The 20,899-nt window shown below is 37.4% G+C and overlaps 1 protein-coding gene across 3 annotated transcripts in view; it reads right to left on the reverse strand.

Moving 5' to 3' along the window:
• HYCC1 (hyccin PI4KA lipid kinase complex subunit 1) overlaps positions 1-20,899 on the reverse strand; it is a 68,038-nt gene that overhangs the window by 17,142 nt on the left and 29,997 nt on the right. For 2 of the 3 annotated variants that reach the window (XM_063100411.1, XM_063100413.1), the window contains exons 3-8: positions 17,726-17,827; positions 8,128-8,307; positions 7,210-7,290; positions 6,608-6,723; positions 6,128-6,223; positions 2,946-3,062 (exon numbers count right to left, since the gene is read on the reverse strand). In XM_063100411.1, coding sequence (XP_062956481.1) covers positions 2,946-3,062; positions 6,128-6,223; positions 6,608-6,723; positions 7,210-7,290; positions 8,128-8,307; positions 17,726-17,827 — 692 coding nt within the window. The remainder of the gene's footprint in view (positions 1-2,945; positions 3,063-6,127; positions 6,224-6,607; positions 6,724-7,209; positions 7,291-8,127; positions 8,308-17,725; positions 17,828-20,899) is intronic. The other variant, XM_063100412.1, reaches the window with a different exon arrangement.

Below are 20,899 nucleotides of genomic sequence, written 5' to 3' on the forward strand. Positions count from 1 at the left end.
CCAGTGAGCGCACCGGCCATCCCTATATAGGATCCGAACCTGAGGCAGAAGCGCCGCTGCGCTCCCAGCTCCACACTCTCCCAAGTGAGCCACGGGGTCGGCCCCCCCATGGATTTTAATGAGATTCTGCAACTACTGTGGCTTGTAATATTCTGAATAGTTATTTCTTTGTATTTTGATAGTCATTTAGAAGTGTACATGATGTATGTTGCAAACAGCAGAGAGATATGAAGAAAAAAGAGAGTGTGTACGTATGCATAATTTTCAAAGATATGCCAAACTCTCCCTAAAAGTTGGCTAAATGACAAAAATGAACAGAGACCAACAAAATAAAGAGGTGTGGATTACACTGAGAGTGCAAGTGAGTGCTAAAAACCTGGAAAGGCCATTGCTCCTACCCTAAAAATAAGATAAATCCAGGTAAATACTAAAATCTTAACTTTTCATGAATCCATCAAAGAGCTGAGATCACAGGGCATCCAAGTAGCCTGAACCCTAAGGGTAGATAGGTGCCTCTAAGGAGAGATGGGCCACAATGCAAGTAGGTAAGAAGCATGCAGCAAAACTTTTCAACATATCCCTAAAAGCCAAATTGCTAAAAACTAGCTCACCGGCTACTATGAGAGTAAAGACTCTCTGAGAGCAAATACAAGGGGAGCTGGTACTCACTCACAGGCTCTTTTCTACAAACCTCCTTTACACACTCACAAGAAAAACTGGAAAACAGGGCAGGAGACCAGAGAAAACTGCTCTTGGTGATGCAGGCCTGAATGAGAAGAGTGGCCACTCGTGGAAAAGGCACAAAGACCCAGCCATGCCCTTTTCTCACGTAGAACAAGTTTTAAAGCCTTTAGGGAAAGAACAGCAAACCCTTTCACCCCCAGAGCACAGGTGAAGACCAGCTCTGGCTCTGAAGAAAAGAAAAAGAAAAAAAACCTTATTCTATACTGAGATCACTAGAGGTTCATTACCACCGGCAGAGGGGCAGGACCACTGAGAAACTCCCGCCTCTGAGATGCAGGGACTTGGAGTCTGCCTAGATCTGAGGCTAGACCACGACAACGGAGAACACCACTTCCCCCCACTATCCACCCCAACCACTACCAGGCTAGTACACACCTAAAAACGACCGCATTCTACTGTTACAAGTAGTGCAAGAACACGAAGACAGACCCTCTCTGAGGTACAGGCAGGCAGGGAAGGCTAAAAGTTAAGGATGGAGCAGGAATACCGAGAAAAGCCCTCAGCAATCCAACTCCCATCCTAAGCGCTGGTAGCACTAGAGGAATTTGAAGTAGGTGGTGCCCTGAAGGTAACCACAGCAACAACAAAACCCAACCCCAGCTCACTCCTGCCTATAAAAACTCCACTAGCAGCCTAGAAGAAAAGAGGCATAAATAATATTTACCAGGCAAAAATATTTACCTCAGTCTCTCCTGTTCTGCCCCTGAACAAAATCGTGAACAATCAAAAATTATAAGGGAAAAATATTATACAAAAAGCAAGGGGAAAAAAACATTCTTGTCAAGAGATAAAGCAATCTATAGATCCAGATGTTGAAGCTATCAGGAAAATTAAAATAACTATGATTAATATGTTAAATAACTATATTAAATATATTAAATAACTATGTTTAATATATTAAAGGCTCTAGTGGAAAAGATGAACAACATGCATGAACAGATGGAGATTTCATTAGAGATGGAATCTAAAAGAAAGAGTCAAATGAAAAGTCTAGAAAGAAAAGACAGTAACGGAGATGAAAAATGCCTTTAGCAGCCTCATTAGCAGACTTGACATATGAGAGTACTTGAAAAAGTTCGTGGAAAAATAGCATTAAAAGATAATGTGAATTCTTCTATGAACTTTCTGAAGATCCCTTGTAGTCAAGGAAAGAATCAGTAAATGTGAAAATAAATCAACAGAAATTACTCAAACTGAAACACAAAGAAAAAGAAAAAAGAAAATAGATCAGAGCATCTAAGAACTGTGGGACGATATTAATGGTCTGATGCAGGGACCAGCAAACTTGTTCTTAAAGGGCCAGACAACAAATATATTAACCTTGTGGGCCACACAGTCTCTACCACAACCACTCAGCTCTGTCATTGCAGTACAAAAGCAGCCATACACAAAGTTTAAACAAATGAGCAGGACTGTGTTTCAGTAAAACTTTACAGAAACAGGCAGCAGGCCAAATTTGGCCCACAGATTATAAATTCTGCTATCAGTTAAGAAGCTTACAATCTACCAAGGAAATTAAAGTATCAAGTGAATATAATGCAAAGTACAGTAAGATGTGTGTAATAAGAGAGCTACAAAGTAAAAGGGCTCAAAGAAAAATACTAGTATCTAAGGCATTAGGTAAGACTGAGCATGAGTATTAGAAATTAATAAAAGATTAATAATAAACTATTTCTGATCAAAGAGGCTCTAAAATGTTTTTTAAGAGCTAAAATTTCTGGAAACAGAAAAAGATATTCATTGGGGGAAAAATTATTTGGAAAGTATAGCAAAAAGAAGAAGAATGAAGAAAGGGACTATGAGTATATTTAAGTGTTACTAATTTTCACTCTGTCCTTGAATTAAAGATGATGAAGTGTTTCAGTTGGTTACACATTCTTCAGAACTTTAAAAGACAACATTTTAAATAATAAAACTACTATCAATAAATTTATTCATATTCTTCCACAAAAATATATTGATTGTTTATCTGTTGAGATTATAATATAGTAACAATAGATTAACAGACTATAATTTTCTTTTTTTTTTTTTGGGTAGTATACTTATAATGATTTCTTTTTTTTATTGAAATGTAATTGATTATATATATTTGTGGGTTTCAGAGTTGAATATCAATACTTGTGCACAATTTGTAATCATCATAACAGACTATAATTTTCCAAAGAGATCAAAGGTTTACTTTGTATATGAGATAAACTTACAAAGCAAAATAAATCCCTGTTAACATTTGCACCATGAATCCTGAAGAAACCGGTATCCTGCTACTTATACCTTTGTATTTTCTTACATGTTGTCGAGGATATCCACAAACACAGATTCTAGAAAGACCAAAATAAATATATTTGTAAAATTGGTAAAAATTTAGGTAACTTAATTTTTAACATTTATAAGCCAACAATGTACTAGATATACTCTCATAACAAACCTAATATCTGTGAAACAAAGAATCTTTCCAAACAGAACATTTATCTGTAACAGTTTCCTGAGTAAGCTTGACTGGGAAAAAATTCCTAAGACTAGAGGTATGTTGATATATACTAAGTGAACTAGATCCTTTTACTGGTTGGTTCACTAATATGGGTCATTTCGATTGTTAATCATTTTTGACTACTACAAAACCTATTACATGGAATGTGGTACTATTTGTCACAAATAGATCTGTGGTATGATCCTCAATTCCTGACAAAGTTCTTGACACAAACTGCAGGATCCAAAAAAATACTATAAATTAGACTCAAACCTCATACAGTACACCATAATAAATTTCAGATAGATTAAAATTTTTAATGTTACAAAATCAGGAGAAATAAAACATAAACAAATATTTATATATTCTTTCCATGCATAAACATATCAAAGGTAGAATCCAAAAGAAAGAGGAATAGATTTTACTAAATCTTTGTAAAGAAACTACTATAAAAACTGAAATGTAAATTTTAAGTATTTACCCACTAGACCCCTGTAATCACTACCTGGAACTAAGTATTTCCTCTACTCAATGATTCTAAGCCTTCACTTAAAAATGCCCACGTATACCACAGATCATTTCAAAAATATCCCCTGGGAATGTCATTAATTCAAAGCAACTGTGAAGAATAAATATAAATTCATTTGATATCAAGAGACTCTCAGAACTCTTTAAAACCAAGAGGAAAAAGTAAGCAGAGAAACTGATAAAAATTAGCTGCATGTGAAATAAAACCAATTCAAATTTTGTTTGAAATTACAAAAATTTATAGCCAAACTAGAACAGAGACTTCTCTTACTTTTATCTAAAGAAGCAAACTTAGAGAATTTTACTTCCTTACACATCACACTTTTCTGATTGGGATGGTAGTAAATAATAGAGAACCAATGTATAAAGACAGGATTTTTCAATTAATTCATTTATTAATTCAGTAAATGCTTATTAAAGACTGAAATTGTGTCAGACACTAGGGATATAGATAAAAGATGTAGTTCCCACAGGGATTCAAAATCTCATCATGGAGACTGTAGTAAGCAAATATTTGCAATGAACAAGTTCCAGATGTGGCAACAGGAGAAAGTGGAAAACTCAGGTGGAAGAAGTGGAGGGTCAGAGAGGGCTTCTCAGAAAAATATTCCTTTGAACTGAGCCTTGAAGAAAGAGTGGTATTTTCCATGTGGAAAACCTAGGAAAGGGCAAAGGCAAAGAAGGGACAAAACAGCATGACATTGAGGAGACAGGGAAAATTTTAGTAGGTTGAAATGCTAGGACACTAGGAAATAACAGAGAATCTGGCTAGGGTCAGATCATGAAGTGTCTTAACACCTGCAAGGCTTTATCATGTAAACAATGGGAAGCAACTAAAGGTTTTTGCTTGGTTTGGTTTTTGAGCAAGGGAATAACTTGATTATTAGACTGGTCTTTTGATAATATCATTCTGGCTACATTGGAAGAGTTCATTGAAACCAGAAGGAGTGGGGTGTCAAAATATCCCAGGAGTGAGATGAAGGGGGTCTGAACTAAAGAGGTGATGGTCACATCTAAGACGTATAATCAGGGGGTGACACTGAAGGAATAAAAGGAGTGGATAATTATGCCCACACTTAGTCTAAACTAAATAAATAAATAGATAAATAAATAAATAAATAAGTAGCTGCATGCCTTCCACTCTCTCTTCCTGCCTGCCTGCAGGACAGAAGGGAGATATCATAAAAGTGATCCACCACCATACAGACAAGGATAATACCCTAGAGGGAATGGCAGAATACCAAGATAGAAGGAGCATGAACATGTTGGAAGCATAGCCAACCTACCTGCAGACCATCTACCACTTTGGACTTTTATGTGAGAGAGAAATAAATGTCTAAGTTACTATTATTCATCTCTTAAATCAATCAAACCAATATTTAACTTGATATAGTACCTTCTAATACAGTCAGCTCTCCGTATTTGTGGGTTCTAAGTTCCAAAGAGCAAAATGTGAATGTGTTTCATGCCAAGTACTATGCTGAATCCACACAAAGGAAGTGATATGTAGGCACTGTATTCGGTATTATAAGTAATCTAGGGTTGATTTAAAGCATAAGAGAGGATGTGTGCAGGTTACATGCAAATAGTACACCATTTTATACATGGGACCTGAGTATCTTCATATTTTGGTATCTATCTGCAGGAAGGTCTAGAACCAATCACTCATGGATACGGAAGGATGTATACAGATAACTGCTAAATTCTTAAGCCATGTTAAAATAAAATCCATTTTGGAAACTGTACTTTGTCAATACATTTCTAGGAAAAGTTCTGAGTATTAATTTGTAAGTGAGACAAACTCTTGCTGTGATTCTCATTTTCTGTTGAGAGACATTTCCTTCATTCTTAGTGTGAAAGTAAAATTTTGAGATTGTTGTTAATGTATTCTGAGTAGCAAGCCACAAAATAATTAGAAGGCCCATTCCAGTGAGGCTATTCAGAAAGTTTACTTATTCATGAATATACCTAGAACCTAAACTAGAAAAGAAAGGTTAACTACTATTATCACATCTTCAGATCATCAGACCAGAGAGTAGAAACTAAAAGGTACAAAAACTGAAAAAGGAAAGCAATTGTTTTTCTAATTTTTAATTTTAGAAATACTTAAAATATGGTCTGGTTCCATCTCATAGCTAATGTGAAATAAAACTAACCTATTTCAAAACTTCTTACCTTTCTGCTTTGGTTTGTAAAATGTGGTGAAAGGAGAGGGTTCTCTATGACTATCGCTTATAGTCTATGTGCTGGGTAGGCTGAGCTTTACATGAACTTACTTAATGTTTTTAACAAATGACTACACAAAATAAAAATAACTTAGGTATGTAACAAATTAGCAATACTAGAGTCATATATTTCAATATTAAAAACATCTGAATTTTAATTTACCTTGAACAAATTTGACACAGTGATTGAAGAGAAACACTGGGCATGTAGGTTAAAGCAGCATTGTAACATAACAAAAGGAATGTCAACACTTCAAACCTAGAGACAAACCAAAAGAATATTAACAAATCTCTAGAATTCTAAGAAGTCAACCATAATAAAGGAGAGAGCAATCATAGGGGAGAGATATTATATTATGTAACAGACCTGTGCAATATAATCAGACCAATAACAATAAAACTAAAAGGAAAAAGACTTTCCAAGTAACAGCTATATATAACCTATCTTAAAAATTCATCATTTCAAATGACATCTGAAGCAAAGTATAGTGACAAATCTAGATGTATTTTTCTCTTATATAAAATGACTCTGTATTCAAATAAATTGTTACACACAACTCATTAAACATTATTTATAAATCTACTGAAATAATTTTTTTTAGGTCGATGTAGTAAGATAAGAAGTCATGTCTCCACAGCATACCTATTCTGTGCTGTCAGCATCTCCCTTTGAGGATGAGGTCCACTGTACACAACTTTTGACAAACCATGCTGGGATAGTGCACTCTCAGTCAGAGCCATGGACCCAATGCTGGACGGCTAAAAAGAAGATATTTGAATAAAGAAAAAAAGCTTTTCTGTTGAAATGTGATATTTAGAATATATACACCACTAAGAACGGCTATCATGAACATCATGTATTTTAAAAATACCCAAACTACCTACCAAAGTTTCTGTTCAAAGATTCAATGAGTAATTAAAAACCAAACCACAAATGAGAAATAAAAAATAGTTTAATTTCAAAAAAATTCTACCATGGAAATATACAATTGCCACACACAAAAAATTAGACTGGTCTTATCCGTCAGGAAGAGAGAAAAATATTTCAAAAAGATCTTAGTTCAAATTTTAATAGTTTTGATATCTTATTTCACTTTTGAAATAATAAATATTTTGTGTGGTGTTTTATAGTTTTTTAAGGAACTAATAAGTTAATCAGTTTTTTTGCCTCAATAATTAGATCATAATTTATGGCAATATCAAAGCTTAAGGCCAATAAGTTTACTTTGCTAAAATGTTACTTACTTCATGATATACAGACGGTTTGGATAAAGATGGGATTGTAAAACTCAATACTTTGCTATGTCCCTGTTTGTCAACAATTTCCTACAAAAGGGAAAGAAAATATTTAAAAGTATTTATTTTTTTACAAATAAATTTAAAACAAATTTAAGTTGTTAGTCTAACTTTTTTTTAAAAAAAGACCTAAGTAGAAAGAAATTTTAAAGTCAATTAAAGCCTTAAAACATGATAATCCATTAATGATAAATATCTAGTAGTTAAAATGTACATCCTTCCACTTTTAAAATGTAAGTAACATAGTTTTCAAGATAGCTGAGATACAAATACAGTGTCTTAATCGTTACTCTCCCTCATATAACAAGTTATATTTCCTAAATCAATTAATAACTGAATATGAAATGTCATAAAAGGACCTTAAATTTCTTTTCCATTTTCAAAAGTACAAAACCTTAAGTATCTAGAACATCTTACTAATCAATATATAAACTCTATTAGTAATGCAAACTATATGTTAAATCAATGGTGTAAACTCTGGTGCCAGTCCAGATTTTGTGGAACTCTGACTGCTGAATATTAGACCACATCTTTTCTCCCAAACATGAACATCAGAAACAGATAATTTATATACTATGGATTTTAAGTTTAAAAAATTTTAAATGCAACACTAATATTTTCAGGTATCTCCATAAATGAATTTAAATAGTCCGATTTTCAGCCTTCAATTAATCCATAAAGGTACATTTACATAATCATATATATGCCTATACAGCCCCCAGCCCCCAAAAAGTTATTTTGAGAGAATGAGCTATGAGTCATTTGATGTATGAAAAACAAATATTAGCTTTACTAAAATGAAAAGCAGTTGCAAAGGTTATATATTTGATTTTGCCAAAAAACATTTTAACTAAATGAAATACAAACCAAATTGTAAACCCCTAGAAGAAGAGCTTCAATGCATCCACTGCTATGCACATTTCTGCTAGCTGAGACTGCAAGGTAGCACCAAATCAGTTCTGGGAGAAACTGCAGTGTAAATCGAAGCAATTGTTCCTCTCCACTGCGATAGAATTCAAAGAGCTGGTGACAGACAGGTTCTAGCAACTGGAAAAAAGACAAAATGTTAATTCAAGAACTGGACTGTATTTGAATGACACTATTATATGAAGTATAAAAGGTTTCCCAAATTGGTAAAAACCATGTCTTTTTAAATTCTTAAAATAGCTAAGTTGTAGGAAGATTTTTCCTTAATATGCTCTCCCCCAGGTAGAATACACGCCAACATATAAACGATTGGCTACAGTGTTGAAGAAATTGAAGTGGGAATCCTGGACAGTTACTGTCACATCTCCCTCCTGAGCATATAATTAGGTAGCATCTGACAGCAATGATTGGTGTGTAGGGTGGCTGAATAATCACAGACCCACTTGATCTAGATCCCTGCTGTAACCATAGTTAAGTTCCCCTGGATAATCTAAACATTGCTGTAATTTTGTTTCAAACATAATTTGGAGTCATCTATAACCTTTTCCTCTCCCACTCCACCCCCAACATAATCCAGTTAGTAGAGCTGACTGTATATTTATAATAGACTTTTCAAAAAAAAATCAGAAAGGCAAGGTAAGACCCTCTCATAGGTAAGTACTGTATTAAAGCATATGCAATGATCACACATAAGTCATAATCAAATATGTCACGAGATTCACAGGGTACTGCCTTTTCAAGGAAATTCTCAGGCTATTATATTTTCAATGAACTATAGTTCACCAACTTAAGCTACAGATCTAAGTCAATTTACTAAGCAGATTTTCTACTACCAATAATTGTAATGAACAGAAACTCATTTTAAGTGATGTTTTGATTTCAAATAAATTAAATATGTAAACTGAGTATAATTAAAGTCAACATTATTTAAATAAGGCATAACAAAAGTTATGCTTCGATAAACATTGACTAAGTTAAACTAGTCTTTTCTATTAAAAAACTATCTAACTCCTGACAGTTCATCTTCCATATGGAATATTTTTTCCACTCTCAAAATGATTTTTAGAGAGCAACAGGTGTCCATCGTGGCCATGGGAATATAACAGGAAACCACGGGGGCAGGAGGCAAAGTAACCCCATTCACAGATACTGAGAAAAGTTTTTAGGGTAGGAATTTGGAAGAATGGGGTTAGAGGTGGCTGGAAGAAAGACTGGTTGGGGATGTTTAGCTTTTGGGGTGGAGTTTTAAAAAATTCCTTTGTGAACCTCATCAATAATATTGTATGGTGGAATAACACCCCTCATCTTTAAATCCCTGGGAAATCTTTGACTAAATCAATGGATAGTTTAACATGTATTTGCAAAATTATGAAATCTTATTTGAAAATTTATTCAAGACTGTTTGCATGAACACATAACTTTAATCAAAACACTCAAAAGGCTTTATGATCAGTTTAAAATCCAAAATTATGAGGGATTTTGCCTTATGAAAGCAGAACCAAATGAAGACAGATTCAAAGAGGAGACAGAAATTATATGTTGCAATAAAATCAGGTGATATTACGCATTTGAAACCAATGCAGATAAATTCCAATATCTGTGCACTGTTTTACAGCTTGCAAAGTACTTTCACATACATGAACCTGCTCAGTCAATTCTCACAACACTGTAGGGTAGAATATCATTATCCACACTTTCCACTTAAGGAAATTGAGACAAAGAAGCCATCCACCATGACCAAAATCACACTACACACAAGGGTCAGAACTAGAGCCAGTTCTTTTGACTCCTTTATAAACATACCTGAAAAATGTCAGAAAAGAATAAAACAATATACAACGTGGGAAATACAGGCAGTGTTTGACACATCTAACTTGAATATTTTGAGGCAAGCAATGGAGCATTAGAACATGCTGTGTTCCTAATATCTGGGTTGAATTTTTTAATGTATTTTCTCATGGAAACATTACATATGGTGGGTAGGTTTTACAGAACTATTAAGAGAGAACTGCACCTCAAGTACATTTTTATGTGTTAAATGGGCTTTTGTTGGTCTAATGAGAACTTAATCACCATGTATCTTCTCTTCATTATAAATTACATTCTAATTTCTAAAAGAACTAAATTACCAATGAATTTTAACAACAATCCATTCATAAGTAAGAAGTCTGTATCCTAAGGGAGATTTCTAGTGGTAATAAAAATGTAACACAAAAAATGTTCTTTAATGACTAAGCAGGGAAAGAGTCAAGTCTGGGTAAATTTACAAGGAAAACCTTGCAAAATTTTTTGTATTGAACAATTTCTGAGGAACACTGGTAGGAAAAAGATACAGAAAAGTTGGAAGGAAACTACTATTCAGATACCAGCAGCCACTATGACCTGACCTCCCTTGCTCTGGGCTCACTACTCCCAGAACCCCAAAAGAACCTTTATGTGGCTCTTTCAAAACACAACTTCTTTAATGACAGACTTTGGCATTGTTAGCGTATAATCATATGCTTATCTGAAAGTCAACTAAAAGCACCATTCAAGTAAACTGCATTGTTCCCATATAAACTGCCTCCTTATGAGTTTCTTGAACGCACCACACATACCTACCCCAGAGTCTTTGCACCCACTCTTCCCTCTCCTGGAGAGCTCTTGCCCATGGTGTGTTCTCTCTCTCTCTCTCTCTCTCTCTCTCTCTCTCTCTCTCTCTCTCTCTCTCTCTCTCTCACACACACACACACACACACACACACACACACACTAATTCAGATCTTGGTCAACCATTACCTCCTCAGTCCCAACACATATGCCACTTTATTTATCCTTATAGCTTTATCACTAACATAGTACTATACATTTAGGCATTTTTTAAATGTGTATCTCACCTACTAGAATACAAATTCTAATCTCTAGGATCAAGAATTTAGCCTATTTTATTCTCTGCTATATTCCACAGTGGTTCCTGGCACATTATATGTATTCAATAAGTATTTTTTTCTCGATATCTTTTTTTCTTTTTCTTTTTTTGGCTGGGGAAATACATACTTATTAAATGAATACAACTAAATAATTAAAAAGTACTATTAGTAAAATCCAACTGCCAAGAGTGATTTGTCTTTTAAGAATACAGAACTGATAGAGTTTGCATATTATTGTCCTCCCAAAACTCATGTGGAAATCTGATCCCCAATGTGGCAGTGTTGGGAGCAGTTTGGGTCATGGGGGTAGATCCTTCATGAATGGATTAATCAGGGGTGGGGGTAGAGAGTGAGTTCTTGCTTTATTAGTTTCCAGGAGAGCTGGTTATTTAAAAGGCCCTGGCACCTCCCCTGTCTCTCTCTCTTGCTTCCTCTTTCCATGTGATCTGCTTGTACCCACTGGCTGTCTGCCGTTTTCCACCACAAGTAGAAACAGCCTGAGGCCTGCGCCAGATGCAGCTGTCCCAGAATCATAAGCCAAATAAAACTCTTTCTTTATAAATTATCCAGTTTCAGGTATTCTGTTATAGCAACACAAAAATGGACTAATACATAAAATTGATATTGTGGAGTGGGGTGTTGCTATACAGATACCTGAAAATGTGGAAGCAGTTTTGGAACCGGGTAATGGGCAAACGTTGGAGGAGTCTGAAGGACTCAGAGGAAGACAAAAGGATGAGGGAAAGTTTGGAACGCTTTAGAGACTTGTTAAATGGTTGTGACCAGAATGCTGATAGAAATGTGGACAGTAAAGGCCATGCTGATGATGAGGTCTCAGACAGAAATGAGGAACTTATCAGTAATTGAACAAAAGATAACCCTTGCTACACCATAGCAAGTGACTTGGCTGCATTGTGTCCACGCCCTAGGACTTTGTGGGAGGTGGGACTTAAGAATTGTGTTTTTTTATTTCGCTGAATAACTTCTTCAGTTCAGCAAGTTCTGCTACATTTTTTTTCAGGACATTGATTTCCTTGTATATTTCCTCTTTCAGATCCTGTATACTTTTCCTCATTTCATCATGATGTCTAGCTGAGTTTTCTTGTATCTCATTCAGTTTCCTTAGAATTATCACTCGAAATTCCTTGTCAGTTATTTCAAGGGCTTCTTGTTCTATAGGATCTAGAGTATGAGATTTATTAACTTTTGGTGGTGTACTTTCTTGATTTTTTGTATTTCTGGTATCTTTTTTTTGGTGTTTATTCATTGTGGCAGGGGGTTTCACAGTCCACCGGTTTGAGACTAATGACTAACTAGGATGTTGCTGTGGTTGCCAGTTTGGTATGGCTCCCGCCGTGACTGCTCAGTTGGCCTCTAGTGTCTTGTGTGTGTGGTTGCCTCGGGTCTTGGGCTTCTCCGGGGATCCACCTTTCTGGTCAGCTTGTACTCTGCTGGGCTGGTGGATCACGTACCACAGGGTGTGTGATCTCTGTTGAGCTTTCACTTTCTGTACAGGACTTCTCCCCGTTCCGTGTGCTCTGGCCCAGGCTGTTAGATCGTGCAGTGGCGATCCCACCGGGTGTGTGGTTTCTGTCAAGTCTCCGCCTCCCTGGCCGCACGTCTCCCCCCTCTGTGCACACTGTGCTGGGCTGGGGCGTGTCTTCTGCACCCCTCATCTATCAGCTGGGCCTTCAAGACCCTGCTCAGCACCGCCTTGCCCAGGAAGTCTACCAGGTTTCTGCTAGGCACAGACGACCGGTCTCTCTGGGTGCCTTTGTAGCACTGTGTAGATCTTTCTCGGGTCTTGTTCACCTTTGTATCCCCCCAGTATAAACCGAGTCTAGTGCCCGCCTGCAGCCTGCTCTCCAGCAGGATCAAGCGGACCTGGGAACTCTCCTACCACACTATTCCCAACCAGAAATTCGTTAGGCTTTTTTCCAAACTGGCGGTCGCAGAGATGGTATCTGCCTCCCAGTAACAGGAAGTTTACCGGGCCGGAGTCCAGGGTGTGGTGGAGTGACAGTCGGCCCGCCCGTACTTCCTAGCCTTCCCAACACTGGTCAGGACACCCCCAGCCCCGCCAGAGAACCGCGGAGGGAGTGGGAGAGGAGGCCGGCCCGCAGGGTCCGGAAAGCCCCGCGCCAGGCCAAGCAAATGGGCTCAGTGATGGCCGAGCAGGGCGGAGCTGCCCGCACCTGGGAAAATGGAGGCAGCACTGGGGCAGTGAGTGGCCTGGTGGTGCAGGCAGGAGCCGCGTGGGCATCCACCCCCCGAACAGAGCTGTGCCAGGGATCACTCACAGTGCTGTGCCAGGTCGGGCGCTCGCTCTGTCTCTGGTTTGTTGCCTTCCGTGTTCTCGGCGCTGCCGCCTCGGGCTGTTCAGTCGCGGCGCCGCTCGGGCGCTCCCCGGAATCTTCTTTAATGCCGGCCTGAAACCTCGAATCCTGAATAGGGCAGCTGGCCGCCTTCAGTGCGGCCCCAGCCTCCGGGATCCTGGCTGCATCCACAGCAGCCCTGGCGCCGTGTTCCCTGTTTCAAGACTCGCTTTTGCAGCTAAGAATCAGTTCTTTTCCTGCTCCACACTTCAAAGCTGTTGCCTGTAAATGAGGCAGCCTCTCCTGCCGGGGGCAAAGTGGCGTTGAACCCCCACGACCGGCCAGCAGCAGCAGTCCTCCCTTAAGAGATGGCCAGTGGAAGGTCCACAAGTTTCCCGGCTGCCTGAGGCCCAGTGGCCACCTTTTCCACCTCAGCTACTCCGCGCCAGCCGCCGCAGCCGCCGCCATCTTGAAAATCTCTGGACTTAAGAATTGTGAACCAGAATATTTGGCAGGAGAAATTTCCAAGCAGCAAAGCAGAAGCTGCATGGTTACTTGCAACAGCCTATGCTGAGTTATGTCAGCAAAGGCATTATGTAAAGCCAGGATTTAAAAGGAAAGCAGAGCATAGAAATTTGAAAAATTCACAGCCTGGCCATGTGGTAGAAATACAGAGAGCAGGAGAAAAATGCAAGGGTGCAGCAGGTAGACCTATTGCTAAAGACATTAGCTTGGCAATGAAGCAGCTAGATGATAATAGCCAAGACTATGGGAGAAAGGCCCTGAAGGCATTTCAGAAGTCTGGAAGGGTGTCCCTCCCATCACTGACCCAGAGACCTAGAAGGACCAAGTTGTTCTACTGAACAGACCTGGGGCCCCACTGCCCTCAGGAACCTGCTGCCTGCATCCCAGCCACTCTGGCTGGGGGAGCCCTGCCTCAAGTGGCCCCAAGTGTGGTTTGTGTAGCAGCTCTGGAGAGCACAAGCCTGAAACCTTGGTGGCATCCACATGGTGTTAAACTTGTAGGCCAGCAGAACATGAGAGCAGTGGAGGCATGGAAGCCTCCACCCAAATTTCAGAGGATGCATGGAAAAGCCTGGGGGTGCAGGCAGAGAACTGCTGCAGGGGTAGAGCCCCGCAGAGGCCATCTACTAGAGCAATGCCAAACAGTAAAGTGGAGTCAGAGCACCCACAAAGAGCCCCCACCAGAGAAATGTCTAGTACAGACAACGCAGTGGGACTGCCTCCAGGACCCAAGAACTGTAGGACCACTGGCAACGTGCAACGTCAGCCTGGAAAAGCCAAAGCACAAAATAGCCCAGTGGGCTGTGCTTAGCAGAGCTGTGGAGGCAGGGCTGCCTGATGCTTTGGAGGCGCAGATGTCTCACTGTGCCCAGGATGCAGGACTTAGAGTCAAAGAAGATTATTTTGGAGCTTTAATGTCTGCCCTGTGGGGTTTCAGACTTGTTTGGGGTCTGTTTCTCCTTTCTTCTGGCCTATTCCTCCCTTTTGGAATAGGAATGTGTACCCAATGTCTGTTCCACCATTGTATCCTGGCACTAGATAAATTTGGTTTTGATTTTTACAGATTCACAGCTGAAAGGAGTTTTGCCTTTGGTCTCAGATGAGACTTTGGACTTCGGACTTTTAAGTTGGTGCCGGAACTAAGACTTTGGGAGTGTTGGGATGGAATGACTGTATTTTGTATATGAAAGGGACAGGAGTTTTGGTGGCCAGGGGCAGAATGATAGCATTTGGATGTTATTGTCCCCCCAAAACTCATGTGAAAATCTGATCCCCAATGTGGCAGTGTTGGGAGCTGTTTGGGTCATGGGGGTGGATCCCTCATGAATGGATTAATGGGTGGGTGGAGGGGGTAGACAGTGATTTCTCACTTTATTAGTTCCCACAAGAGTTGGTTGTTAAAGGACTCTGGCACCTCCCCTCTCTCTCTCTCTTACTTCCTCTCACCATGTGATCCTGTACTTGCTGGCTGCCTGCCACTTTCCTCCATGAGTAGAAGCAGCCTGAGGCCCACACCAGATGCAGCTGTCCAAGAATCGTGAACCAAATAAACTTCTGTTCTTTATAAATTACCCAGTCTCAGGCAGTCTGTTATACCAACACAAAAATGGACTAATACAAGAACATACTATCTTCACCACATTAATCAGAATAAAAATATGCATCAGCCTTATATGCTAAACCTCCTAAACCAGTGCTTCTGAAAGTGTGGTCCATAGACTGAGAACCATCAACAAACTGTTACCAGTACCTAACCATACCAATACAGAAATCAAGAAGAAACTTTTATAGCAACTTGATATTGTTGCAACATCCAAGTGAGTGATCATCAGACTTATTAAACAGGGTATAGACAGTTAGGAAATATCAAATTTGTATGGTGCCTCACATGTGGCATGAGTGGTGTGTTAGCTGTGCACATTAGATACACATTAGTCCGTTACAGATTGCAAATTTTTTTTTAAAAAACTGGTCCTTCACCACAAATAGTTCAAGAAATACTGCTCTGAACCTTTAGAACTATATTAATTAGAGTTATCTGAATAAAAGGAATGCTATAAACTAAAATATCCAATCCAAAATTTATCCTACAAACTCTTTCCAAAATAGGCTGGTTAAAACATGCTTCATCAGAGTAATAATTTTTAAGTCTTTCAAAATACTAAATAGTAAATGATAAACAAGATTTTATTTGTTTTTTTAAAAAATAAAGCACATAGCTATACTTACTCTATTTAGTGAAATAATTCTAAACCACACATGGAAAACCTTAAAACAGCTTCTACCCAAATATGTTAAAAAGTAAAACCCTTCAAGAAAACAGGCTACCTATCCATTAAGAATTAAGAACACTTTTGGGAGGAGGGAGAGACAGACAAAATAGGATTGTTCAAATAAATTATTCCAGTTAAAGTTTTTTGGCTTGCCAATATAATCCCAAATCCTTTCAGCACCTAAAATTCATGATGCACTTTATTGTATAATCAGTAGGAGCTGTGCTATTCCACACTCCCTCCAAAAAAGGATTAACTACTCAAATAACAAAAGACCCTCATTTTGGTAATTTCATACCAAAAGTACATAGATCTGTATAGAACTGGACTCCAGGATATGTTACTTGAGCACTGGATGTTGTGTTAGAGCCTATCACATCATCCACCAAACTCAGTACAAAAGGAATCATGTACCTCTGATCCCTCCTCTTCACCCCATTTCTCTCTATTTCCACTGACACTGTCCAAGTTCAGGTTCTCAACACCTCCCTACTAGACTACTGTCACAGACAGCCTCCTAGTCTTCCTGCTTTCAATTTTTCAGTTCTCCAATCTATCCTCCAAATAGCCACCTTCCTAAAATAATAATCTGATCAAGTCTTGCCTTCAGTGCAAAAAAAGCCTAAACTGCTTAAGATGGAATTTGAGGCCCACCATGGTTATGGTCTAAACCTAGATTTCCAGCCTCAGTTCTTTCCACAGTCTTACCCTCTCCTGTTAACTACTGCATTAGCCTATTTGCTTTTATCCCAATGTCATGCCTGTTTAATTTCTACACTACTTCCAATCCTTTTCTATTTCTACTATGAATGGTAGGATTTACAAGCACCAGAATCTGAAGTATGGCTAATTTTATCACCTTCACACTAAATTGGCTATCTGAAAAAAGAAAAGGAGATTGCGGGGTGGGGCAGGGAGGAGAGGAAGAACCAGGAAAGACACCAGTCAAGATACATCAGCCAGGCCAAACTATTTGCCATTCCTTAAATGCTTTGTACTTTCTCAGCCCTCCATATATTATGGGGCTGCTTGGAATGTTCTTTTACCTTGCTACCTGGAAAACTTGGGCTTATCCATAGATTCAGTTAAACACTGCCTTGAAGCCATGTGTTTACTTATTTTCTCCCCCTTTCCTCTTTCAGGATAAAGACCATGTGTTATTCATCTTTGATTCTCTATTGCCAAGCATAGCAGATGGCTCATAATGGGCACACAAATATTTGCTGAACGAATAAAATGAATGCTGTGACCCAGACTTTTCAAGGAAAAGTCCAGTGGAGTAGGAGGGTGGCGGGGTGGGGTGGGGGGAGAGACAGAGAACAATATTCAGAGTGATGGCTTTTGGAATATGGTAATAATTCTATTTCTTGGTCTGGGGAATGGCATATGGAGTTCATTTCATTATTGTTCTTTAAACATATACATTTTCTTACCCTTTTATGTATGTTGCATTTCACAATAAAATATTAAAAAACAACTGAATACTACTAGAACAATAAACTGTAAGAGTACTTACCTCACTTTGTGGCTCCTGGATCACTTTATAGAGAGATGAAACTAAAGAACTCTTGTCTTTCAAATTTGTGGCATAATTTGGTAATGATGTTTCTGGTAGTGTCTAAACAAATTTTAAAAAAATACATTTTATTTTTATGAAATGCCCAGGATAGGCAAATCTACAGAGGCAGAAAGTACATTACTTGTGGCCAGAGACTGCAGGGAGGAGGGGAAGATTGGAAGTGACTAATGGATGGAGTTTCTTTTTGGCCTGATGGAAATGTCGTGGAGTTAGATGCTGGTATTGGTTGCACAACATTGTGAATATATCAAAAACCTCTGTACTTCTACCTTAAAATAGTAAAGTTTACGTTATATTAATTATATTTCAACAATAAAAAAATTACAAATAAAACAAAAAATATTTTATCCTCTTATTATCAAGAGAGACATAAGTTAACATCAATATCCCATCTTTGATCACAGTTCGGGATTAGAAATAAGAATACAAACCATGTGTAAAGCTAAAGATATATTTTTCATAGCATTATATAAGTTATAAATCTCATTAGCTGTATTTATCCTGCTTCTTAATAAACATATTCTATAAGTATCTGATAATGTTTTAAACCTACAGGCCAAAGGAGATCATCTGAACAAAATAACTCCTGAGTTACATATTGTGACTTAAGTTTAGAAAGGCTATTCTATTTTACGAATTGGGGAAAAAGCTTAGACTCCTCACAACTAGAGAAAAAGATATTCACACTACCAACAAACTAGTTTTCCTGATAGCATTTACAATATGGACAACTAATCACAGCTTGTCAGTACCACCCATCCAGAAATGACACCATGATCAGAGAGGAATGGGAAGAGATAAAACTCCAGTAGTAAGTCAAGATAGTTTTGAGTTAAAAAGTAGCAAGGAAATATGAAAAGAGAAAACAAACAACAACAACAAAAACCCACACTTCATTATAACAAATTATAAAAATCTAATAACCTTCCTGAGCATAGTCTCTCCTTAACAATATCTGTCTCCTGTTAAATGAACAAGTTTTAAATTTTAACTGACTTTATTTTAGTAAAGAAAAACAAAACAAAACAGAGCCAAGCAAACAAAAACAAAAACAATTCAAGAATTGGGCAGCCCTCTGAACCAGAGAAGGCTCAGAGAACTCCAATCAATAACATGATCTGACAGCATTAATAAGAAATGGGAGTGCAGTGTAGAAACAACTTAATTGGTTACAGCTTAATCGGTTAATTGTTTAGAGAGCCTCCTACAATTAACTAAAGCTCAGCTACCATATTTAAACGCCACATTAGTTTGGTCTGTGAGGACTGGTATAGGAGCCTAATCCAAATTAATGGTCTCCCACAAATTTTACTTAACACTCCCAAATCATGTTATTTTTCTCACCCAAATGATTTCTTTCAATCAATCACTGCTAATCCTGCAGTAAAACCATGTTTTAAGATATTCCTAAATCATTCCAATATATACATATCTTAGTGTTTCATAATTTAATATGGGTTATAGTTAGTGTACTTAGGTGTGTGTGTGCATAACTAAGCAAAGAAAATTAAACAGAACAAATTTTTGTAATGATATTTGTTCATTTTTACTTTAGTATGAGCTCCTTGAGTAAAAGAACTGTCTTTTCTCTCCATCCACAGCACTCAGCACAAAGCCTCATACTCAAACCTTTGCTGAGGGAACATATCATAGATGAATAGAATAAAAAATTAAAATTGTCGCTGTTTACACTTCAGTAGTTCTTTAAAAGTAGGTCATATTTCACCTTAGAGTATAAAAGTGAATAGATTCTTTTTAATTTAATGAGAGTTTTGTTTACCAGAATGGTAAGTAAACATGAACTATTTGAGAACTTTCCACCATTTCCCAGAGGTGGGAAAAATAGTTTTATTGCAACTGATTATATAGAGAAGAGATTAGGGCATTCTTTAATATTTCAAAAGCACGTAACAAAAGACCTCCAGGCAACATTCCATTTCCGTCATTTGATCAAGAGTAACCTAATACTGGGGAAATTTACGTAAAAGGAAATAATAGTCAAATAAACAGCAGATTTGTAATTCCCTGAATAGAAACAAACCTAAATTATATATATATAACATATTATATATATAAAACATATTATATATGTCTAATATATAACTTTATATATGTTTAATATGTATTTCAAACTATAAATTTTAAGAATAAGTGAACTGAAATATAAATCTTTAAAAATTATTAGTAAATAGAAAGATTATTGACAATATTATATATACTATCTAGGCTAAAACTGGAACATTTATTAAAAATGAATTACAATTTTCAGCTTGTATATCAATTGACCCTCTTGAAGTCAAATATTTTCTGTGGAACAGCTAAAGGCAAAAGGACAGCTCTTTTCTGAAAAGACAAGCTCCGGAAAATACCCTAAACCTAGGCTTCTACTGCTAAATGGTATCCTAAAAATTAATGTGGTAACTATTAAATTTTATTCACAATTTTGTCATTATTTCATTTTATGAACATAGGAAAAGTTACTTTTGTGTGTAGAAGGGAAGAAAATATAATTGTTGTGTTTACAAATGGCACTTTGAAAAACTTTAAAAAGCCAAGCGAATTTAAATACCATTGTTGCAAACATAAATTTTCCTGCACTGTACTAGTTCTAAGGTATAGGCCTTCTTAAATACCAGCTAAGATTTCTCACATTTCAGAAGGCAGAACTGAAGATGAAAAGTAATAACTGAAAAATTATGCTGGCAAATTATTCCTGGCAAAATTTGAAGAAGACAGATGCTTCATACTAAAGTATCAATTGGCAGATGGTTTTTTAAAAATGTAAGGAGCTGATATGGGTACAGTGGAAAAGAATTAATGAAGATGGACAGATGGGTGAAGAACTAATAAAACAATCCTGTTCAACATCACACATAGGACTGAATTTTGAGTCACATATTGAGATTCAGTGACTATCATAAAATTGAAAAAATTAAGAGTTTGAAGATCTGCTAGACAAATCTATACACAGCGTTAAGAACACAATACAATAAAAAACACAATACAACCTGAAATATATTATTTTACAAATATATCCTTGAAAAGATAGAGCTTGAAGTATTCATGAAACTTTAAAATAATGAAGTCCTAGTCTTATCACTTTGTTGGTAT

Source organism: Cynocephalus volans, chromosome 6 (assembly GCF_027409185.1).
Source record: "Cynocephalus volans isolate mCynVol1 chromosome 6, mCynVol1.pri, whole genome shotgun sequence".
In the NCBI taxonomy this organism is placed as follows: Eukaryota; Metazoa; Chordata; class Mammalia; order Dermoptera; family Cynocephalidae; genus Cynocephalus; species Cynocephalus volans.